Raw genomic sequence first — 25,077 nt, 5'->3', positions numbered from 1 at the left:
TTAAAAATAACATTTAAGTTGTGCCTGTAACTTTGATGTCTTTGATGCAAATCATAAATGTGTGGATTTTGTTAGGGCCTATTGTAGTGTTATTACCCAACAGACTAAAACATTGTGTATTTATATATGTATATATATTTTTTCTTTCTGGGGGATTACTTTCTTTTAGATGATGGATTTAGAAGAGGTAATACCCCTGGATTGCTGTCGCCTTGTTAAATATGATGAGTTTCATGATTATCTAGAACGGTCATATGAAGGAGAAGAAGATACACCAATGGGGCTTCTACTAGGTGGCGTCAAGTCAACATATATGTTTGATCTGCTGTTGGAGACGAGAAAGCCTGATCAGGTTTTCCAGTCTTACAAACCTGGAGGTGAGCAATTTTACACTATTTTTAGTTTTACTGTACTTAAAATGTTCATGAGAAAGTTTTTTTTTTTATTGTAGAAATGAACGTAATTTTCATATGGTCTTAAAATGTAGAATAATTTTGACAGGTTGAGAAGTACTCAGCAACAGCTTGGAATTAAGTTCTAGATTACTTGCAAAGAGTTGTATGCATAATTTTAAAAACAACAAAAAAACAGCAAAACTTCTAGCTTATGGTCTTCAGTGGGTTTTTTCTTCTCCAGTGTGCAGTACAGAATCATTCTGGATGCTGTCAATCCCTAAAGTTATCAATTGCTCTCTTAGGAAGATCTCTCTTTCTCTTTCTTTCTCTTTATAGAGAAGACCTGAGTCCAAAAAAAAGTATATTCCCATAAAATCTTAGAAGTCGAGGCTGTTTTTCAGGATTTCTTTGGAAGGGTGGATTCATTATCCCATCATTGTCAGCATTTAAAATTTTTCTTCATCCTCTCTATTTCTACAGGTCCCAGGGACTTCAGCTTTTCTTTCTTCATTAAATCTATCACATTCACTCAGCACATTGAGTTTTTTGTTTGTTTGTTTGTTTTTCCTTTGAGACTGTTTAGTAAAACCAGAATATCATGCCCCTAGTTTTCCCAGAGACAGTTTCCCTGTAGACAGTTACATGGTCTGTTCATGTCCAGAGTTTTCTATAATTACCATATGTAAATTGTAACAAATTGAAGAAAAGCAAAATGTTTATATAATTTTACAAAATCCTTACTGTTGTGTCTTGACCCTAACTCCTTTGCATCAGTGGTTAGTCAGAATTCAGACTTAGGTTTTCTGTGTTTTTTTCCTAAAAGCTGAACTTACAAATCCTTATTCTGCCCTTTTACAATAATATTCATCTGTGGATCCTGTATATCTCCTTTTTAAATGAAGGCCTCTCTTTACAGAGTAGGTTAGATATAGTATTCTTTCAAGGAGTCTACCTCTCTTAAGTGGGAAAATTTTATTTCTGAAAACTTTATGATGCCTACTTCAACTTCTAAGACTCTACCCTATCTATGAAGAGTCCCATAAGGACATTTCCCTGCTTTTTTTTTTTTTTTTCTTTTTGCTAGACAGGAAAAAGAATGATTAAGATATAACATGAGTCAGCAGTAATACCTCTTATTTGAAAGAGAACTCTAAATGCTAGTGTGGATTGTAAGACTTATAAAGTAGTCTTTATTCATTAATAATCAAGATCTTAGCAGAATATTTTGTCAAATTTAGATTAACAACGTAGGAAAAAAACTGAGGGTTAACATAAAACAGGTTAAAACAGATACAGAATAACTATGTATGAAATACAGTGTTTGAAGATCATTTATTTTTCAAGTGATTAAGAGTTTAGTTATAAACATAACCTCCTGAAAACAGAAGAGAAGAATTTGGGATTAAATTTCAATATAAAGGATTTAAGTGAGAAAACAAAGGCATAATCAGAACAGTTTTTGTGTGGAATTTTCCTTGGGATATAGAAAATATTATTTTGAGGATAGGACGTCTTTGATGATGAACAGAGTCTTGAGTGGCTTAATCAGGGGTTTGTTCAAAAGCAAGCAGGAGTGCTATGTTGCCTTTAGTATTTGTTTTGCAGTATCTGGTGATTTATATTTATTCATTGTTGTTGTTTTCATCTGTACTTGGAAGTTTGGATTTTTCATCTATTAGAAACACGTTAAGAATGCATTACTCATGTGAAATATATTAAAAAATAACCTCCAATTATGTGTTTATGTCTTCAAATGTGACAGAAGTGATGGTGAAAGTTCATGTTGTTGATCTAAAGGCAGAATCTGTAGCTGCTCCTATAACTGTTCGTGCTTACTTAAATCAGACAGTTACAGAGTTCAAACAACTGATTTCAAAGGTAAGTTTTAAAAGAGGTCTGTAAATACATTTTTGAGTGCCTGCTGTGTACAAGACACTGTGTGATAGTTATGAGTAAGATACATGCTCTACCTCTAGGAGCTAATATTTGTAGTTAGGAGACAACTATAGTTAAAAGAAACAGATTGAGTAAAGTGTAGAGGTAAGAAAGTGTGAGGCAAGTACATATAACAACTTATATGTGTTGGCTGGATTATCATAAAATACGGGATTGGAAATATAAATACAGTTTGTTTCATGAAGAGCTTTAAACAGTAAACACGAAAGTTTGGGTTCTTTTTTGGTGTAGGCAATAAGAAGTTGAGTTTTTGTTTTCGTTGTTTTTAAGCACGGCAATGCTGCATTTAGTGTCTGGTGACAATAGATTAGTGTTCCACATGCCTTGAGGGGAGTCAGGAATGGAGAGGAAGAAACTGTTGAAATACTTCAAGTGCAGGTGTATGACTGGAAATGAGAGAAGGCATAGAGTCCAAGAGAGATAGAATCTGTAGGACTTATAATTGTTAAATGTTGGGGTAAAGCAGATGCACCAATGACCTGAGCCAGGGGTTTCAAACTTAGGTAACCAGAAAAGTAGAGATACATTTAATAGAAATAGAGGAGGAAGATGAGGGTGTAGACTTGACAGGAAAGGTGATGAATTAAATACTGGCACCATTATATGAGCTAGTGATAAAGAAAATAGGCTCATTCAGATATTTTGAGCTGGAAAAATATAACAATGAAAACATTCAAATTTTGGAGGGCAAAAGGATTAGTCCACACCAGACAAATGATTATCATCCTTTCAAGGGTCCTATACTCGGCAGAACCTTGAGCATACAAACAGGCACATTTTGCAGGGTTCTCAAACCATAGGTTAATATCCCTTGGTGTAGTGGAAGTTGTTCCATAATTACAAGTCGAGTCCAGTTTTCAGTCATTCATCTTATGATAGTCTTGTCTTTCATCTCATTATCTGGGGTTATAAATACCTGTTGAACAGAGTTGTAGTGAACATTAATGAAAAATAAATAAATGCTCTGTGGAAAAAAAATGTAAGGTATCATGTAAGAGTTGGTGGTTATTATGTTTTAAAAAAGTCTGTATTTTGACTTGTATATATGACTTCTAACAATTTTGCTAAAGTAGTAACCAGGAAACAAATCATTTTGTGAAATTTTGTGATGAAATTGCTTGTAAATGCATACTATGTTGTGATAATATACTGTATATTACATTTTTAAAATATGAATGCCAAATGTAAAAAAATTTAGTTTAATGAGCACGCACACATAATACAAAAAAAGAGATACAATAGTTTCTTCCCCAAGAAGTTTATAATCTTATTGAGAAAAATATGTCTATAGAGAATAAAGGCAGTCACAAAACATCATGTGAACAAATACAGTATTTTTAACCAGCCTGCTTAAGAATTAGGTATTTATAACTGATGACCTTTGTTGCATTGAAAATAAATTGTGTTCTTTTAAATGTAAAGTATTTTTGTCTGCTGCTTTCATGTAAAATTTATAAAATGACTCCAAAAATTAAAGATGTGGACTTTCAGAATAACTTAAAATTTTACCCACTAATCTTCTCATTTTACACAAAGGAAAATTGCTTATTGCTTTGATAAAAGTATTAACAACTATTCACAGACTACAGAAGGGCCCGTCAAAAGCCAAGAAGTTCAACGTTTTGATATCAGCAGTCAAAAAGTCAGTTATGCAGTTTCTTTGGAATCATATCACTCATTTACTTGGCAAGTTTGAGAGTAATAGAGTTTCTAGGAGAAAATCCTTACCTTTCAAATAGTTTCAGAGCATATATTTATAAATGGTACTTTGTTCTCCTGATTTGCAGCATAATTTATGGCTATAACTAATTTTTCCCTTCAATTATTCAAAAATTTTAAAACCTCCACTAAAATTATTTTTCTCTCTGCTGCTTTTGAGAAGAACTCAGCAGTGTCTTGCTTTCCCGTATTTTTAAGTCAAGCAGAATTATTTTTGAAAGAGTACTTTTTATTAAATTGCTTTCATTATAGGCCATCCATTTACCTGCTGAAACAATGAGAATAGTGCTCGAACGCTGCTATAACGATTTGCGTCTTCTCAGTGTCTCCAGTAAAACCCTGAAAGCTGAAGGATTTTTTAGAAGTAACAAGGTATGTCATTTATTTTTTAATTACTATTTTCATTATAAGCCTGGCCTCCACAGCTGTTCAATATCTGTCTGGAACTTAATTTAAAATTCTCAACCCAATAATTACCTTCCTTTGTAGTCAGGTCAGGTCAGCCTCCTTTCTGTCCTGTGAATCAGTCCTACTGGTTCTCCTCTTCTTTGCCTTTGTTCATATGCACTCCTACCTGGAGTGTTCTTCCTCCTCTCCCTGTATTTTTTTGTTTTTTTGTTTTTTGTTTTCAGTCTCCAGATTAGTCCCACCTCTTTGGTGAAGCCTTCATAACCATTTCTGTCCACAGTGATTATGTCCCCTGGATTTTGTTTTTTCTTGAGCCTGTCCCATAAAGCAGTGCTTCGCGGTGAGGGTAGGAGGCATACCTGGTATAGAGAACATTATAATCTTGAGTTCACCCAACATTATTCCCTTTGCCTCCTCATTTTTCTCTGTTGGAAATGAGAAAGTTCATGTTAGTCCTCCTCTTCTGTCTTGCTATTATTATGTGTTTCATCATTTATCATTTTTCATATATGTTTTTATCACTTTCTAGTCTCATTCATCTTAGTACAGTCAAGTCTTTTATCTCATTTAACTTTTTAGTATTATTTTATTAATAATTGTAAATTTTATTCACCTACACTTCTAAAACTTTTGTGTGGTGGGGGAGGGGATGTATGTATATGTGTATGTGTGTGTGTATATGTAAAACATTAAAATCTCTAATCCCCTCCAATACTACTTTAGGGTAAGAAGTGCCGTAGGAATCTAACTTTTCTTTTTTCTTAAATGGTTAGTGTACTGGTTTCAATTTGTAACATTTACTGAATAGGATAATTATAGTGTTATCCTTTTATGCAACACCCAACATGCTATGTATAATTGCCAAATTTATGCCAAATACGAATTTCATTTTAAAAAAAGATGTATTATGGAAAATTTCAAACATAAACAAAAGTAGAGAAAATAGGGAAAATAGAGTGACCCCCCACACATCCCCATCACTCAGCTTCTACAGTGATCATCTCTTGTTTCATCTATAATTTAACCACCTACTTCCCCCAGATTATTTGATAAACTTCCCCAGGATCATTTCATCATTTCATCTATAGATAATATGAACATATATCTAAATGAAGAGAACTTTTAAAAAAATGACAATTATGTTATATACCTAAGAAATACCTTAATCTCAGCCAATATCTAGTCAGTGTTCAGATTTCTCTGATCATCTTAGAAAATTTTTTTTCTGTAAATTTTCCTGTGTCTTTTTTGTTTGCTTCCTTGCAGCTTATTTATTACAAAGCCGGGTCATTTGCCCATTAAATTTTTCCATGATCTGGATTTTGGTGTTATATTCACAGGGTGTCTTTACACATGTTCCTGTGTCTGTAATTCAGGCTAAACTTGGATTTCCTAAAGGTGAAAGATTTATACAATCTAAAGAAAAACCAGAGTATTAATTTCCTAAAGAGAAGGATATATAATACAACTTTCTGAAATTGGACAACCCAGTAAACAATATGTTTGTGTGTATGTGTATGTCCATGCCCTCTATCTTAATGTAGTCTTCTGGCTAGTTACAAAGACATATGAACCTAATATTTATTTTATTCAGTCTGCAAAACAATACAGTGTCCTTCAGAAACTTTATCATCACACGTTTTGTAACATAACTGTATTGTCTTGTATTAATGCAATATAACGATGATGAATGAGCATGTCACTAAAATTAATATATAATAAAACTGACTTACCATGTAGGTGTTTGTTGAAAGCTCCGAGACTTTGGATTACCAGATGGCCTTTGCAGAGTCGCATTTATGGAAACTCCTGGATCGGCATGCAAATACAATCAGATTATTTGTTTTGCTACCTGAACAATCCCCAGGATCTTATTCCAAAAGGACAGCATACCAGAAAGCTGGAGGCGATTCTGGTAATGTGGATGATGATTGTGAAAGAGTCAAAGGACCTGTAGGAAGCCTAAAGTCTGTGGAAGCTATTCTAGAAGAAAGCACTGAAAAACTCAAAAGCTTGTCACTGCAGCAACAGCAGGATGGAGATAATGGGGACAGCAGCAAAAGTACTGAGACAAGTGACTTTGAAAACATCGAATCACCTCTCAATGAGAGGGACTCTTCAGCATCAGTAGATAATAGAGAACTTGAACAGCATATTCAGACTTCTGATCCAGAAAATTTTCAGTCCGAAGAACGATCAGACTCAGATGTGAATAATGACAGGAGTACAAGTTCAGTGGACAGTGATATTCTTAGTTCCAGTCATAGCAGTGATACTTTGTGCAATGCAGACAATGCTCAGATCCCTTTGGCTAATGGACTTGACTCTCACAGTATCACAAGTAGTAGAAGAACTAAAGCAAATGAAGGGAAAAAAGAAACATGGGATACAGCAGAAGAAGACTCTGGAACTGATAGTGAATATGATGAGAGTGGCAAGAGTAGGGGAGAAATGCAGTACATGTATTTCAAAGCTGAACCCTATGCTGCAGATGAAGGTTCTGGGGAAGGACATAAATGTATGTACTTCAAAAGAAAAACTGTCCTTGTAACAGCATCAGTTTTTCTCTCAGTTTATTTAAATTTTCAGTTAAGCGTTAGGTACTTAGTTCTAAGATCATTTGTAACTTTCTGGATTATAAGATTATTGACTTTGATTTTCGATGCAGTTATAATGAACACTGTTCTTAGACCTGTGCAATAAATTAGATGGTAATTATATCAGAACTCTGAGATAAGAAGTAAAAAAAATAGTATTCAATATTAGGAAGGAATTATTATATAATTACTAAGTAAAAAATTAGGGAATATATTAAAAAGTAAATAATATTTTTTAAAAGCTGAGACACTTTAGAAAATTTGATATTCAATGCCCAGGAAAATATTTTATTTCTACATGCTCTTCCCTCTCTCTATTTCCAATGCAAACAACAATTCCCTTGCTATACACCCTTAAAAAGTCCATAATTAACTGGGAAAGTCAGAGAAAGAAAAAGCACTCTTAAAAATTTTTTTTGTTACTTTGAAGTAACTCCAAAGCAAGGAGTTACTAGAAATTCCAGTGCATAATCTCAGAAAGATGGAAGAGATCTGAGAGTTTGGGCATTTGGCATAAGCAGTAACAACAAAAACATTACAGCATCGTATGAGACTTAAAATAAAGAACCTTTATAAAACCTTAGACTAAGGCCAGCCAAATAATTAGCAAGACAACCAGGTTTAAGATATAAAATCTTTCTTCGAGTGTAAAAGAGAAGTAGCTGAAAATGTAAATACTTTGCATTAGTTCTAACAAAGAAAATATTGTTACCTCCTTATACTTTTATATTTTAGTTTTCAAAATACTTATTTGTTCTCACTTAAAGCTTCTCCAAACTTCATAAAGCAAACATTAGTATCCTTATATGACAGATAAGAAAACCGAAGCTCATGGAGGATGAATGACTTGCCCAAAAGTGTATATATAACTAGTTAAGTGGGACCATTACTAGAATTGAAGGCATCTAATTGTTCCTTTTACCTTTGGAAGAGAGTACCACTCTTTATCCATCCAGTCATCCACCCATCCAAGTAACATTTTCTAAATCCATACTAGATGCCAGGCCCTATGTAACTGTTAGCAGTAGAGACGACTGAGATGCAGCCTTATGCTTCATCTCGTGGGGAGGAGGTGCATAGTCACCCACTCTAAAAGTTAAGTGCTATGATGCTTGTAGTCTCAAAATTCTATCTGCTAAAAGAAAGTAGTAGAAATTTTGAAATAATACAAGTATTTAAATTTGTGTTTTTAACTAGTTGGGTTAAATAACACTGGAATCATATGACATTCATATATCTTGCAAAAACTCAAGTGTGAAAATGTGGATTAGCAGAACAAAATAGAGGGAAATCGTATTATAATAATGCTTTAAATTTCTATGGAGCATTTACCTCATAAGGCTCACTAGCTTACATTATTTCATTAGTTCTCTTAACAGCTGTGTGAAATTGTTATTGTTAGACCATTTTCACTGATGACAAAATTGGTCAAACAGATTAAGTAATTTGCCTGCAGTCACATAGCTAGTCGCTCACACTGCTAGGATGAGACTCAGATATCATAAGCCACCACCCCATAGCTGCTACCACTGTTCTTTCCTTGCCATCTTAGTAAAGGAAAAATAGTAGTAACTACTCTGCTTTTTTACCATACTCAATTATTATTCTCTAATAATAAGCATTAGAGAAAAACAAAGCTAATCAAGGACATTAGAAAAATTAAAAGTAGTTACTCTTTAGTAAAAGGTTGGAAATTTCTTTTAATTGGTTTGTTTTAGAATGGTGTGCTAAAAATTTAACTGGGTGATAGTCTCAACCGTAGGAAGAATTCAGTGGGAATGCTTAGAATTATAGTTTGAAAAGTCTCATTTCCATCCTAGAACAGTTAATAAAATATTTTAAATGGAGAATATTGGCCATGTTTGTAAATTCATACTAAGCTAATTTACTAGTGTTCATTGAAATAGTAAACATGGTGAAGAAGAGAAACCATTCACTACAACTTATGTATTTGGGCTTTTAGAAGCCATAGAAAAGGTCTTGTTTGAAAAGAAAATGTGACCCTGGAAAATGCCTTCTCATGTGTAGAAAACTGGTTTGGAGATAGGGCAGTAGGGATAGCAGCTAGCAGCCGGGTTTTTCTTGAGTCTGTGCTAAGACTGATTCATTGCAGCTCCTCAGTCATCTGGAAGTAGGTCCCTGGGAAAACATGTGGATGATGAGTAATAATACCCATTCTTCAGAGTGATAAAATGGCAAGGAAGAACAGGTAGACAATGAATTTGATATTTGAAGAATGATGCGCTGTGCACAGTATAGGCAGTTCACTCAGGCAGTGATCAAACTGTATTTAAAATGATGGTCCTTAAGATAGCAGTTATAATTCAAGAATTGTTTTAGAGAATAATTGCAGATCATTCTCTGAGAACACTGTCCTGGTAGGACCTATTTATAGTTCGTAGGCACTTGGGTATAAACAAGAAAGCCAAGATAAATAAAGATGGTAGTGCATTTGCACTGAAATTTCTCTGTACAATTTTGGTTACCACTTAAGAAATATGTAATGGTCAGTTACAGTGCCTCACACCTGTAGTCCCTGCAGTTTCGGAGACTGTGAGAGGACTACTTGAACTCAGGAGTTAGAGACCAACCTGAGCAACATAGTAAGGCCCCGTCTCTACAAAAAAAAAAAAAATTTATTTAATTAGCCTGTAGTTCCAGCTACTTAGTAGGCTGAGGTGGAAGGATCACTTGAGCCCAGAGGGGAGAGGCTGCAGTGAGCTATGATCGTACCACTCACTGTACTCCAGCCTGGGCAACAGAGCAAGACCCTGTCTCAAAAAAAAAAAAAAAAGGAAAAAGAATAAAAGAAGAAATACATAAGAGAAAGGACAGAAAAAGGAAAATCATAAATATATTTTAAGGTTGTTCTGTGAAGACAGACTCTTCAGTGTGAAGAGGTAAATAGGAAAAATGGTGCAATGGTAATCTCTAAAACTACAAAGTAATTATAGCCAATAAATTAACACTCTTTGCCAAAGCTGTGCTAAACATTTTACCTGTATTGACCCCAGAACACAACTTTGAGATTTAAATACTGTTATCTCCATTTTATAATAAAGGTAATTTAAGTACAGAAAAGTTGAGAAGTCAGAGTCACAAATCTAATATATGAAGAGGAGCCAGGAATTCATTCAGGCTAGGCCATCAAATTCCAGAACCAATTGGTCGTAATCACCATAAAGCTATACCAATAACCAACAAACATTTTTGTCTTCCTATGACACGACACTACTAGAGGTTAGGAAAGAAACCAAAATGGCAGTAAAAGCTTGTATTTGAGTAATGCTTTAGAAAAGACTTTTACTACATTTGTCACAACAATGTTATATGTTATGATCACATGGGAAAACTGAGACTGAGGGAGATTGGATGACCTGCCTACAGCCATTTATCGGAGTAAAGTGACAAAACTGAAATGTAGACATAGGCTTTCCATTTCTAATCAAGTAATTTTTGCATTACACCCTTCTATTAAGAAATTTAGTACCTTGTTAGATAGCATAGACAAGCTTGTTTGCCATAAACTGGGTTATTGATATAGAGAGAGGGGCACTCCTTAAAGCTTAAAAAGTGACGTTTTAAACAAATTAAGAGAAATACTGTCTCAAAACTCAAAAGGTAGATAGTCAATAAAGTTCATCACCCTCTTCATATTTTCTTCTAATTTGTACTTGTCACATTTTCTATTAATGAGCCTATATTTTATAGCCAGGAAAACAAATCAACATTAATTTATTCAAAAAGTCATGTGAGACATGTTGCTATGACATGGGAATATAAACCAGGAGTATTTTAAGGTCTCATCCTTTACCTTCCATGTAGCTTTAGCAGAGAAACCAGACCTAACGTGGAGGGAACCTTAGAGCCAGGGAGGTCCAGTGGCCTGAGGCAGCGAGGCAGCCCTGCCTTATTAACTGAGAGTCCGGTTTCTGCTTTCTACTACAATATGAAGATCACAGTCAATAGAAGCATTCCAGATGTGTCCTCATGAGTGGCTTATAAAATTAGAGACAAAAGATTAAAATAATAAGCATTAGAGAAAAACAAAGCTCATCAAAGATAATCCTATTACAATACCAAGAGAGCTTAAATTTAAGCCGGGAAGAGGTGAGAGTTTCTGATCTATTTAAATACAGTTCCTGTTACAGCCCAAGCACATGATAAATCAGGCATCTTAGTATGCCAGTTGTGACATTTTTTTCTAGTGAAAATCTGAAAATTAAATAATATTACTAACAGTTGTTGAGGCAATCATGCTGTATTTGGCACTGTGCTGAAAGCATGATAAATGAATTACCTCACTGAATTCACATTGCAACACTCAGGTGGGCACTATTATCATCTCCATTTTTCTAGTGAAGAAATGGAGGTACGGAGGCTGGTGTCCCATATAGTAAGTAAGCAGAAGAGGTGGGATTGGAACCACCAGTGCTTAACACTATTACTGTGTAGAGCTAGAAGTGTATATATTTTAAAAGAATTTCTAGAAGCTTGTTTTTGAGTTTGGCAGCCTAAACAAACAAGCACTTAAATAGCTCAGAACATTTTAAGCTATCAGATAATACCTATCAGAAACTCTGTGTCCATGTTTTTTGTCCATTCAGTGTGGTATATTAGCTAAAGTCTAACTGAAAAGGGATACTTTTTCCTGCATACGGTATAGTAAAAAGTATATGATATATGATCTGTTTCATTTATACTCAGAGGTTTCTTTCACATTTTTGTTCCTGTTTTTTTTTTATGCTTAGGGTTGATGGTGCATGTTGATAAAAGAATTACTCTGGCAGCTTTCAAACAACATTTAGAGCCCTTTGTTGGAGTTTTGTCCTCTCACTTCAAGGTCTTTCGAGTGTATGCCAGCAATCAGGAGTTTGAGAGCGTCCGGCTGAATGAGACACTTTCATCATTTTCTGATGACAATAAGGTTGATTAAAATAATCTTTGAGTAGTTACAGTCAATTTTAAATGATAGATTCGAGAACAGCTTTTACTACTTCCAAGTAAGGTGAAGTAGATACACTGGAAGGATTTTTTTTTTTAATGATTAATGGTAATTTGGGGGGTTTTTTGTTGTTATTTTTCTTCACTCATCTAACAAACATTTGTGAAATGTTAACTGTGTGTCAGTTACTATTCTAGGTGCTGGGAATTCAGAGGTAAAAGATATGCCTTTTCTCAGAGAGCCTATAATCTGGAGAATTTTGGAAAGTTTAAAAATGGGATGAGAATGGGTTATTTATTCTGTTGAGGCAGCATGTCTAAAAAAAATGTTTTTAACTTATAGATTACAATTAGACTGGGGAGAGCACTTAAAAAAGGAGAATACAGAGTTAAAGTGTACCAGCTTTTGGTCAATGAACAGGAGGTAAGTAACACATTTAAGAACAATATGAGGTTACTTTTTACAGTTACTAAAAACATACAGTGTAGAGATTTTATTCATACTCATTTTATTTCTCTGAAGCAAAGGTCAGCAAATTTTTTCTGGGCCTTGTAGTTTAGCAGGCCATACTGCCTCTGCTGCAGTTACTCACTTCTGCTATTTTAGCACAAGGAGCCATAGACAATAATAAACCAACCAGGTGGCTATGTCTCAACATTTTATTTACAAAAGTAGACAGCAGTGAACTTGGCCCTCAGGCCACTGTTTGTCATCCCTGTGCTCTAAAGTGTTGCTACAAATGCTGAAATGAGACAAAATTTTCCTGCTTTTAAAAGGAAAATTTTTTTTTTCTTTGTGCTTGCTTTCTGGAAACAATCGTATAATGCTACAGGTGAATAGCAGTTGAAAGTTATTTTAGTATGTAACAAGCATTTATATAGTGTCTACTCTGTGCTTTAGGTGCTTAAAAATATTAATTCATTTAATCCTCATCAGTTAACTAGGATACAAGCACTATTTCTTATTCTCATTCTATAGATGAAGAAAGTTAAAGTGAGGCACAGAGAAGTATTTCTTGGTCAGAGTCACTGCTTGTAAACGGTGTGGGTTAATGATCTAAACAGGCTGTGTTTTTTAAGGAATAATAGAATATTTTAGTCCCTGTGGTATACTAGTCTTACCACAAATACCCAAAAGAATAAGGCAAAGATCATATTTTCAGAAGGTTATAACATCCTACTATTACAACGTTCTGTTATGTTATATCATCCTATTGAACAACTAAACAAATGTGAAAACCATAAATTTATCATAAAATGCCTTTATTCATATAAGATATTTTAGCTGGCACCTGTTATTTCTCTTAATGTGACCCATTACAGTCATTTTAACTTACATATTTCATCTGAGTCTGTGGAAACTGTGTCTCTTTTGAGAATTGGTTAATGTATTTGGAGAATTAGTATACATTTCCCTCATTTTAGTCCATAAAAGTGGTTCTTTTTGCTTTCAAAGTTATAACTATTATAAGAAGGAAAATACAAATGTGTTATCCTATTTAACCTTTACAATGACTCAGTGAGGAAGATACTGTTCCCAGTTTACAGAACTGAGACAGAGATTTTAAGTAAACTTGCTGAAGATAGCTGAGCTCATAAATAGTGGAGTTGAGGTTTCAAAAAAGGGAGATAGAGTCCGAAATTCAGGCCCTTAATTGCAAATAAAATGTTTTGGTAATTTTTATTTTAATGTGTTAATATTAATGTATTTAATTAATCTGTAATTCACGCTCTGATTGTTTGTGTTTATATTTCTAGCCATGCAAGTTTCTGCTAGATGCTGTGTTTGCTAAAGGAATGACTGTACGGCAATCAAAAGAGGAATTAATTCCTCAGCTCAGGGAGCAATGTGGTTTAGAGCTCAGTATTGACAGGTAAAGTAAAATTAATGTCATCAGTGATTTGAAGAAAGACTATGTGGTCAGTTGAAATGAACTGGTATGATTTTCCAAAACTGGGAGAATTAAAATTTCCTGTACTATTCAGAATTTTAGTACGACAGATTAGTTTACAAGGACTAAACAAGAGTATTAAAATTTTGTTTGGATTTCCTATAGAGGATTCTAAATTTGAATTACTAGGAACATTTCTTTATTTCCCCAAATTTTAACAACTCATTATTTGACTTTTATATTTGAACATAGTTCATTTTTCTTTGGTGTCAGTTTAGTGTCAGTCTTTAAATTGAGAGTTTCAAATTATAGTCGTTTTAAATGTCTTATCACATTTGTAGGTTTCGTCTGAGGAAAAAAACATGGAAGAATCCTGGCACTGTCTTTTTGGATTATCATATTTATGAAGAAGATATTAATATTTCCAGCAATTGGGAGGTTTTCCTTGAAGTTCTTGATGGTATTTTCAATATTTTGGGGGGGAAGTATCAGTTAGAAATACTCTAGAGCTAATAGAAGCCTATAGTTTTTAATCAAATAATGAGTTACGAGGAATCTAATATACATTATAGTGTTTTGCGTTATATTAAGTATAACGATATCCTTATTGTGGATTGATGTGATTCCTACCTACTTCTTATCCCTGGAAGTTTTATTTTCTTCCCCTGTGTCCTAGTGTAACTGCTTAAGTTGTTTGTGAAAGAATAATCGGTGTCTTTCAGCCTTCTCCTATCTTTCTCCTATCAAATGCTGCCGTTTGCCTTTTAAGTGTTCTTTTTTTGAATGTTGAGAATATTAATTCCCCCTTATGAGGAAATTACAAAGTTAGGTTTTTAATACATTTTAAGAAAACTCTGCTATTATTTTTTTAGCCATGTTTGTTCTTTAGTTTCTTTTTTATTATTATGGCTTATTTTGTATTGAGGACATGGTACTGATAATTTATCAGAGACTCAAGAACAATGACTATTCGTGTCCTAAGCCAGGTGGCTTAAAGAATAGAAGTGTATTGTCTCACAGTCTGAGATCAGGCTGTCAACAGGGTTGGTTCCTTCTGAGTGCTGTGGGGGAGAATCTGTTCCATACCCTCTCCTAGCTTCTGTGGTTTTGGGCCATCCTTGGCAACCTTGGCTTGTAGATGCATCACCCCAGTCTCTGCCTTCATCTTCATATGGTGTTCTTTCTGTGGGCTTGTCTGTCTGTATTGTTTTCCCCTTTTTCATAAACCACTAGTCTATTGGATTAGGGCCCACCCTGAAGACCTTATTTTACCTTGAGTATCACTGTAAAGACCCTATTTCCAAATAAGGTCACATTCAGAGGTACTAGGGATTAGGATTTCAACATGTCTTTTTGTGGGGGGCACAGTTCAACCCATAACAGTGACCTTGAGGAGGTCCAAGTAGCAGACCTGTTTGTCGCACCTCCCGGTTTTCATTATCAACATTGGTACATTGAAAGTATTGGTTTTTGGAGGGAGGCTCTGGGAGGAAAGTTGGCTTTTAGAAGATCACATCAAGGTAAACAGCTAGTTCTATATTCTTTTTTTGCTGTTGCTTAGGAAAATTTTAATTTTCCTTTTCTTCTATAGAAAGTAAAATGTCAATTCTGGATATTTTGTTACAAGATTATACTAGTTTTTAGAGGGCTCAATAATACTAACACCTCATGTATTTCAGGCTGCTTCAGGTCTAATTCAACCATAAATTTAAATGGTTGAAATTCTGATTGACAAGTTAAGTTGGGAGGTAAGGAACAACTAGGATACCATCTACTATGGTGTGTAGGCAAGTGCTTCAGATTGTGATTTCTTTGAGTATCTGGAGTCTTAGGGAATAATCACTGTGCCTGGGTAAGTCGGGAAGAGATCATAAATGACAAAGAAGTCACCCTTGTAAGGATTAGGTATATTAGCAGAGATGGATTCATCTGAAAATGGTAGTAGATGGTGGGTGCCTACATCAGTATTATTTCAGTATATTTTCACATCAAGATAGTTGAGTAAGAAATGTCATATGATTAAATCCAAGATATATTTATTGACCTGTAAATTGCCAGACACTGCTAATCCCTTGTGCTACAAAAATGAATAAGAACCACTTATTGCCCTCCAGGTACACACAATCTGTGGAAGAAACAGAACTGCAAACCTGTCATTCTAAAATAATAGGTACTAAGGGACTGAATCAGTAGAAGTTGTTCTTGTGTACACCAGAGAGAAAAGTGCCAATTGAGTTGATGCTTGAAAAGTGACATAATGTAAAAGTGACAATTTTGAAGAATCACTAAATTGGGGATTAAATGGAAAGAGAAGGATTAATAATAGCTTGAGTGAAAAAAGAGGATAGAGTGAAGTCGATTTGATTATGATTTTAGATAGGGGTAGTAGCCAACAGAGAAACGATGATTGGAGATCCAGAGAAGAGAGTAACTGGTAATGCAGGGTTCAACAGGAGTCAGGAGGGAGTGGAATTAGGAGTACTGGTTGAACAATAGTTTGAAGAAGAGAAGAATTATCTTCTGAGACTGGAGAGAAGAGAGTAAATATTTGATTCTCAAAAACTCCTTGGGATAATTGGGCTTTTTCTTGTGCCCACTTTTTAAGAGTAACACTTGAAGTAAATTTTTTTGTTTAGTCAGGCACTAAGGGAAAAGTTGAATTATGAACCTTCAGAGGAAATAGAATGATGGCCTAATCTTGCATATTCTTAGGGGTAGAGAAGATGAAGTCTATGTCACAGCTTGCAGTTTTGTCAAGACGGTGGAAGCCTTCAGAGATGAAGTTGGATCCCTTCCAGGAGGTTGTATTGGAAAGCAGTAGTGTTGACGAATTGCGAGAGAAGGTAAGTTCATTTTAAACAAAACATGTATCTTATGTTGTATATATATATCATAATATTTATAAAATATATAATATATAAACAATACATTTTTCCTGTGTTGCCTAAGAGAAAACCTGGGAAGCAGTACCAAACACTGATGCAGCAACCTTTCTTTTCGGTTTCTGTCACACCTGGTGGCACACTCTGGTTGTTCAGGCTCTTGATTCTTTGAAAAATTACTTTGGCTCCTGGCCATTCAGAAGTGGATCCTTACTTTCTGTTGCTTGGACCAATTTTGTCCTAAGAAGTTAGAATTAGTTAGAAGTTACTAGATTGAATTGCTGTATGTCTCAAAAAAACAAATGCAGTAGAATTGTGTAGAGAATCCAGATAAAGGTCTGTTTTGCATTTTAAGATGGAATATCTAAGGATCTCTGGGGAAAAGGTGAATTAGTCAATCCGTGGTACTAGCACAATGAGCATTTTGAAAAAGATTTATTTCCGTACTTCATACTAAACACAAAAATAAATTCTAAATATATTAAGTTTGTATATTAAAAAAGTAAATGTACGAGGTGAAAATATGTAAAATATTAAATACTAAAAATATTTTCATATTCCTGGAGAAAGATATTTGTAAGCATAATACCAGAAGCCAAAAAAAGAAACTATAGACCACATACAAACCTATCCTCAGCACAGCCAAAGAAAAAGGTATTTAAAAAGCAACTCATAAACAAAGCTGAAAGACAGTAAACTAGGAGGAAATTATTTGAAACATTTATTAAACATGCTGTCCATAATTTATAAGGAGCTACTACCTTAATAAGAAAAAGATGGAACAAATCTAATTTTAAGAAAGACAACATGAATAGGCAATTTATAGAAAAAGAAATACAAATTGAAAGAATAACGTTATTTTTCACTTCTTAAATTGGTGAAGATTTAGAAAATCAAAAAATACCTAGAGTTCTCAAGGTTTAGGGGATACAGGCAATATATACCTTTGGTAAGTGTATAAATTGATGTGATTTTTTTCAAGTTCGGTTGGCATCATTTGTCAGTATTTCAGATTTGCAATTAAACATCTGGGAATTTGATCTATAGAAGTATTTGCAGGTCAGGTGCCATGGCTTACTCCTGTAATCCCAGCACTTTGGGAGGTCAAGGCAGGCAGATCACTTGAGTTCAGGAGTTCGAAACCAGCCTGGCCAACATGGTGAAACCCTGTGTCTACTGAAAACACAAAAATTAGCCAAGTGTGATGGTGCATGCCTGTAATTTTAGCTACTCAGGAGACTGAAGCTGGAGAACTGCTTGGACCCAGGAGGTAGAGGTTGCAGTGAGCCAAGATTGCACCACTGCATTCCAGTCTGGGTGACTCTGTCTGAGTGAGACTCAGTCTGAGTGAGACTCAGTCTGAGTGAGACTCTGTCTCAAGAAAAAATTATTTATTTATTTATTTATGTATTTATTTTTGAGATGGAGTTTCACTCTTGTTGCCCTGGCTGGAATGCAATGGTGCGATCTTGGCTCACTGCAACCTCTGCCTCCTGGGTTCAAGTGATTCTCCTGGCTCAGCCTCCCGAGTAGCTGGGACTACAAGCATGTGCCACCACACCTGGCTAATTCTTTGTATTTTTAGTAGAGAGGGGGTTTCACCATGTGCAAGGATATATTCATGGAAGTATACAGTAGAGCTTTGTAACTGGGAAAAACTGAAAACAGTCTCAGTGTCCATCCACAGAAGATAAAATGTATATTGTTCAGTTATTGAAGAGCATGTGGTCACTTTGTATCCTATTCTTCTAGGAACAGAATTATTATATAGAGATATTAATCTAATTTTACATGTTTTTGGAACATGTGGGTGTAGTTTGTGTATGCATAGGGAAAGATCTGGAAGGAATATACTAACTTGGTATTTCTGGGGCGTAGTATTTGCAGGGTGGCCGCTTCCATCTTTTTCTTCTAATTTTTTTATATCAAACAGTTTTTAAACTGAGCTATTTCTATTGGTGGGGTAAAAGGAAAATAACTTTTCCAGGCAAGTTTATTTTTTAAGTGAACTCAAATAAAATGTTTTATTTTACAGCTTAGTGAAATCAGTGGGATTCCTTTGGAAGATATTGAATTTGCTAAGGTAAAGCCTTAAGAATGTTTGCATCTGTGTATTGTGCATGATAAACACAGCTAGTGGCATGATTTAGTCATTGATTCTTTTTCTTTTTAGGGTAGAGGAACATTTCCCTGTGATATTTCTGTCCTTGATATTCATCAAGATTTAGACTGGAATCCCAAAGTTTCTACCCTGAATGTCTGGCCTCTTTATATCTGTGATGATGGTGCGGTCATATTTTATAGGTAACATTCACAATGTTTTTGTTGCTGTTAGTAATACAGTTTTGGTGTGCATAAATATCTTATTTTCCATAAATATCTTTACTGTTTTTATGATGTGGAGCAGCAGTAATGAGTAGAAATACAGTGACAGCCAAGCATGATCGTAATTTGAAGTTTTCTAGTAGCCACATTAAAAACAATAAAAAGAAACAGGTAAAATTAATTTTTGAAATATTTTAAATCCAGTATATCCAAAATATGATCATTACAAGTCATCAGTATAAAAAATCATTTATAAGATATTTTGCATTTTTGTATTGTACTGAGTCTTAGAAATATTGTATGTCTGTTATACTTCCAGCACGTCTCAATATGAACCAGGCGTATTTCACAAGCTCAATAGCCACATGTGGCTAATGGCTGTTGTATTGGACAGCACAGATGTAGAGGAAAAAGAATACTCATTGGAGCCTCACAGATCTGGGTTCAAAACTAGCTTTCTGATTTACCTAGCTCCTCATCTATAAAATTGCAACAGTGATGTCTACCTTGCAGGATTTTATGAGAATTAGAGCTATTGCATGTAAAATAACTGGCACAGTGCCTGTTATAAATAGATGTTCAATAATGATAGCTGTTACTACTGCTCATAACATGGAAATTATTCTCTGCCATTTTTAGAAGTAAGCAGTGCGTTCCTGTGATAAACACCTTAGAAATCTGGGACATCCCAATATATAAAATAATAATATTACTTCACCTGTAACAGATTTCATTATCTTGCTGAGGAGCATCATAGCATTCAAGCATACATTAATAGAGGTGGCAGGCTCTACTGGCCTAATATGTGATTAATATTTTATATGTAGGGATAAAACAGAAGAATTAATGGAATTGACAGATGAGCAAAGAAACGAACTGATGAAAAAAGAAAGCAGTCGACTCCAGAAGACTGGACATCGTGTAACGTACTCACCTCGTAAAGAGAAAGCACTAAAAATATATCTGGATGGAGCACCAAATAAAGATCTGACTCAAGACTGACTCTGATAGTGTAGCATTTTCCCTGGGGGAGTTTTGGTTTTAATTAGATGGTTTACTACCACTGGGTAGTGCCATTTTGGCCGGACATGGTTGGGGTAACCCGGTGACACCAGCACTGATTGGATTGCCCTACACCAATCAGAAGCTCAGTGCCCAATGGGCCACTGTTTTGACTCGGAATCATGTTGTGCACTATAGTCAAATGTACTGTAAAGTGAAAAGGGATGTGCAAAAAAAAAAAAAAAAAGCAAACCTTCTATTAGAAAAGGGGACAGGGGAATGAGTAAACTACTTCTATTGCAGACAAATGTGCACATAGCCGCTAGTAAAACTAGCCTCAAACAGGATGCTCATAGCTTAATAATAAAAGCTGTGCAAAGGCCATGAATGAATGAATTTTCTGTTTATTTCACTGATACACACATTACCTCATTGACAATTCAGAAGTAAATCCAACATGTGTTGACTCTTGGAAAGCAGCAAAAACAGGAGCTGAAGAAAGGAAATTCTTAGAACCAGCCGTAACTCAGTAAGGAATTGTGAAGTTGTGTTTTTATTTTGTTTCATTTTTTGCAGAGTATTAAGAACATTATTCTGGAACATCAAAACGTTTCCCTTAGACCACTCCCAGCAGGTGGCAGCTCAGATTGCTGCAGTGTTGTAATTATAACTGATTGTACTTAAGTTATGGATGTAGAGAATATGTTTCATTCATTTATTCAGCATGTAAATAAAATTGATCCTGTTGAGTTATCATAATTGCAGTTCAACTATCTCCCATGGTTATTCTTTTCACGTATCATTCATTCTGTACATTTGTGTACATTGAGAAGTATAGCAATCTGTGTAAATGTAATCCTCAGTGAGGTTCCTTCAGTGCTAGGTCCCATAGGATTGTTGTTGCCCTTGTTAATGAGGTTTCTCTGTTCAGTGGCTTCAATTTTTTTCTCTTTGTACATCTGGTTTTGAAGATTTACTTCAAGTTTGAATCTTCTAGAATGCTTGTAAGTCCAGTTTTAATTTTTAGAGTCAGTTTGTAGTTACATGTAGTTTAACTTTTGGGAAACGTCTTAACATTGTTTTGAATAAACTTGCTAGTGAGGTCAGGTCATGGTACAGACTGATGCAGTCAACATGATTTCATTGCAGAGTTTATTAGTATCAGCAAGTTTTTGCTTTGCTAAATAAAAGTATTCAATGAACACAATTCTACATAAATTTTGAAATACCATCTAATTTATAAAAATCAGTAAAAAAAAAGGTTTTGGTAAAACTTTTTCATGCCAGATGCTGTTTACAACAATGAACATGCCAATAAAACATTTGTTCATTCTGTTGTGTTATTTTAGTCATTAAACTTCTGTGGATGAAGAATCTGGGTTAAGAATAGATTTGTCATCTTTAAATATAACATTTTGTAATGTGTATTGGATATCTCATTTCTACGATAAAGGTATATTTACCGTAAAGTTCTCATAAGAGAAATGAAAAGATGTGTTATTATCTAACTTTGGGGAATCCTGTCAGTATTTCAGATCCGATTTTTACCCTTTTTTTTATAAGAAAGATAAAATTAGAAAATACTGTTAGCAAATGTGACTCTGCCATTTGAATATAATCACCGAGAATTCCATAATGTCTTAAAAGTCTCCTGGAATCCACAATGAAAAAAAATCTTTTCTAGGTATTTTTCTGGCTAATTTTTATTTCAAAGAAGCTATTGCATTTAGCTGAACTTGACTGAAGTAATGTTCCGAGTTTGCATTAGTGGGATCGGTGATGGTCTCAGAAGAAAATTGGAAACACTTGTGATGAACTGTCTTTCAGATCACTTAGATTTTCTGATGTAAGAGGACAGCTATTTGGTTCTAATACAGGCCTGCTTACTTGGGATATAGGATTAGTAAATGGGGTTTCTGCTTTAAAGGACTGACTTGCTATCGCACAGAAGAGGCAGATTTGTAAACAAAATGGGCTTTGGAGTTTGGTCTGATTGGGTTTGGTTTAGTATTCCTGAGCGTAAATGGTAAAATTCTTCTGATACCCACTCTTTAGACTGTGCCTTCTGCTCTGTTCTTTGTTTGTTTTATGTTTAATTGCTGCTTATAATTGCAGGTGTATTACAGATACAAATAAGAGTAAAGAAAATATATTTCATTATAGAAAAGAAAACATTAAAAGCTTCTTGCTTTTCAGTGCCTGATAGAGTGAAAACACAATGTTGCACTTTAATAATTTCAATAAAAGCTAATCTGTGTCAGCCTCCCGCTGCTTCAGAGAGTCAGGTGAGCACCCATAACCTAACAGGCAGAGCCCTAGCAATGTGGATCAAGTTCCCTGAGCCCAGGGGCAGTGGAGCCTCATGATCTCTTATCTTTTGAGGCTGAGGTGGGTCACATGCAACAAATTGTGACCCTGCTCCCCACAAGTCATGCAAAGGTTTTGAAGAGCTTTTACCATGGGGCAGATGAACTTGTGTCAACCATGCATGAGAACCAAGTACCTGCGTTTCTAAGGCGGGCACTCAAGGTGAGGGGTGCATTCTGGCCAAAGAAACAAAAGCTGTGGTCTCAGGACCATGCCGTGTGTAGCTGGTCTGTATAGGACGTGTAATGTAAGGAAGAGCAGTCATGATAGTGATAGATAAAAACTGTGTGTGAAGCAGCCTTCACACTAGAGTGTTTGGTTTATCTCTTATAATGTAAGGGAAGGTACTTTAAAATTCTTCCCAGAATTAAAGCGATGAACCCAGCCTCCAGTCAGAAAATAATCCAATGAAATAGGCATTGGTTGCCACAGTTAGTAGTTGTATTGTGATACATCTAGAGGCCAAGAGAGCAGGAGAGAGCTACCAACTTACACTGTGGTTTGAGCATCATAGCATTGCAGTGTTGTTACTAAATCTGGAAGTGATCTGTGAATGTATGGAATACAATAAAATATTTTATTCTGGTTCATTTGCTAGTACTTCCTTTTTGATTGGATACTGTAGTTCTTCCTCTGGATTTTATTTTGTTCAGCGTCAAGGCCCTAATTTTGCAAATGTAGTCTAAACCACAGTACGTGGACTAGAGGATACTCTGAATTAGCAAGTTTTTTGTTTGCTAAATAAAACTATTCCATCTTAATCCTGTGTAATTTTTGAAAAACACCAACATTTTGGTCACTAGTAGTCAAAATCTTATAAGGCCATATGTCCTGAAAGGCAAAACTGTGTGTATGTGTGATTTACCAGGGAGATAGTAGGACAGTTTTTATGAGGGTTTCAAAGGAGTTTGTGGCCCAAATGAAGCTTGTGGCCACCTAGGTTTAGTGTACATGAAATCGGACGATTCTCCTTGATTGTAGTTCCCATGGGGAAGAGGTAGGCTGTGATCATTTGGTTAGATACAGCATTAATTGTCACAACTTGACTTTCAGAAACAAGAATACTGCACAAAAGCATGCATTGGAGCATGTATTACTCTTTAGGAAAGAGTGCAGCCATCAGTAGGTCAAGCTAGGAGGGCAAAAGAGAGTTGAGAGGAATGCTCTGCCCCTTCCCCAAAACAGCACTGCTCCTTTCCGCCTCCTCACCAGCTCACCTGCACTGCACAAGAGGAGAATTGATCTCAACTGAGAGCCCTAGCTGCTGGAGGGACTGGGAACAGCTGTTCAGCAGTTTACCTGATAGCATCTGCCATGGCTTGGCAGGAACTCTGGCTCTGGGACAGAGCAGCGCAAGATATTCAAGCACCACCTCCACCCAGCCCCTCCCACATTTCACTCAGGATTGAGTAAAGGAGACACTCCAACTACTCAGATGCTGGCTTCAGCTAAGCATTTTGCAAAGCCTCTCATGTTCTTAAAAGTTTGTGGCTATCATGACAAAACGGAGCAGCCTATTATACCTGCATATACAACTATGGAGGAACCTAGTTTTATCTCATTTACCACAATGTTTTCAATCATTTTTTGGATGACATAATGTTTAGCCTCTTCTCCAAACACTTCCTCAAGCTTTCCTTGCCTTCTAGCCACTGCAAATGACTTGCAGTTTTCCCTACATGGCACCTGACCCTTGTGTCTCCCTCCCTCTGCCCACAGTCCAGAAAGCCCTTTCCTGTGCCCTCTGGCTTCCTGATAAACTCCTATCATCTTCAAGAGCCAGTTCCCATGCCAGCTCTCCCCATGTGCTCCACTGAGGCTCCTGTAACACCTTTGTTCCCACATCAGGTTGACTGTCTTTGTTTTGTCGTTGCTTGCTCTGGCTGTGTCTCCCTCATTAGACTGGGATGCTTTCAAGGTAGGGACCTATCTGGGTCAGCTTGGCACCGCAGAGCATACCACAGCACCTGGTTCTGAGGAGGCTCTCAGTAGATATCTGTTAAGTAATAAGAATGTAGGGTGGTCCTGATGGTTTTTGACATTGAATAGGAAACAGCTCCCTGTTTGATCTTAATCACTATAACCTGGACATACTGTACTAGATGCTGTTTTTGTCTGACTTCTACTCTGTCCATCTCTTTGCAACTCCATTTGTTCATCCATGAAATGAAGAAAATGCTCATGGAATTCAGTGAAGATTAAATGAATGAATATAGGTAATCTGGCACTTGCCACACAGCTAACTTCAATATAGTAGCTCTAATATTATGGTCCTTGAGGATCTTACTGTGTTATGGCCCCAAACTGCATTTGATTAAAGAAGGCTCCCCTAAAAAAAGTCATACATATTCCATTTGTCCTTTCAGAAGGCAGTGAAGCATTTCCAGTCTTTAAGACAAATTCCCATCCAAAAATAGTTAAGATTTCTAAAATATTTTGATGCTGAAAGAGGTGTGCTTCGGTTGTGTGGAAAATTTGCTTCTATGGAAGAATTTTTAATACAGGTCGTTTCTATTTTACTTTTTCTGGCTGAAAGGATTTTACATTTATTCAAAGTCAAGAGGGAAAAGGAATTCAAGAACTACAGAAG

At 35.5% G+C, this 25,077-nt stretch overlaps 1 protein-coding gene across 3 annotated transcripts in view; it reads left to right on the top strand.

The window, feature by feature from the left end:
* USP47 (ubiquitin specific peptidase 47) overlaps nt 1-23,075 on the top strand; it is a 119,184-nt gene extending 96,109 nt beyond the window's left edge. For 2 of the 3 annotated variants that reach the window (XM_023230852.2, XM_023230853.3), the window contains 12 exons: nt 170-377; nt 2,158-2,273; nt 4,323-4,442; nt 6,219-6,996; nt 11,827-12,002; nt 12,363-12,443; nt 13,778-13,893; nt 14,253-14,371; nt 16,624-16,754; nt 18,829-18,876; nt 18,967-19,097; nt 19,946-23,074. In XM_023230852.2, coding sequence (XP_023086620.1) covers nt 170-377; nt 2,158-2,273; nt 4,323-4,442; nt 6,219-6,996; nt 11,827-12,002; nt 12,363-12,443; nt 13,778-13,893; nt 14,253-14,371; nt 16,624-16,754; nt 18,829-18,876; nt 18,967-19,097; nt 19,946-20,120 — 2,199 coding nt within the window. In that variant the 3' untranslated portion in view covers nt 20,121-23,074. Of the gene's footprint in view, nt 1-169; nt 378-2,157; nt 2,274-4,322; nt 4,443-6,218; nt 6,997-11,826; nt 12,003-12,362; nt 12,444-13,777; nt 13,894-14,252; nt 14,372-16,623; nt 16,755-18,828; nt 18,877-18,966; nt 19,098-19,945 lie in introns of all 3 variants that reach the window. The other variant, XM_023230851.3, reaches the window with a different exon arrangement.
* The last annotated feature ends 2,002 nt before the right edge of the window (nt 23,076-25,077 follow it).

Source organism: Piliocolobus tephrosceles, chromosome 13 (genome assembly GCF_002776525.5).
Source record: "Piliocolobus tephrosceles isolate RC106 chromosome 13, ASM277652v3, whole genome shotgun sequence".
NCBI classification, from domain to species: Eukaryota; Metazoa; Chordata; class Mammalia; order Primates; family Cercopithecidae; genus Piliocolobus; species Piliocolobus tephrosceles.
The sequence above is the reverse complement of the archived record's forward strand: the minus strand, read 5'-3'. Positions and strand labels throughout refer to the sequence as shown.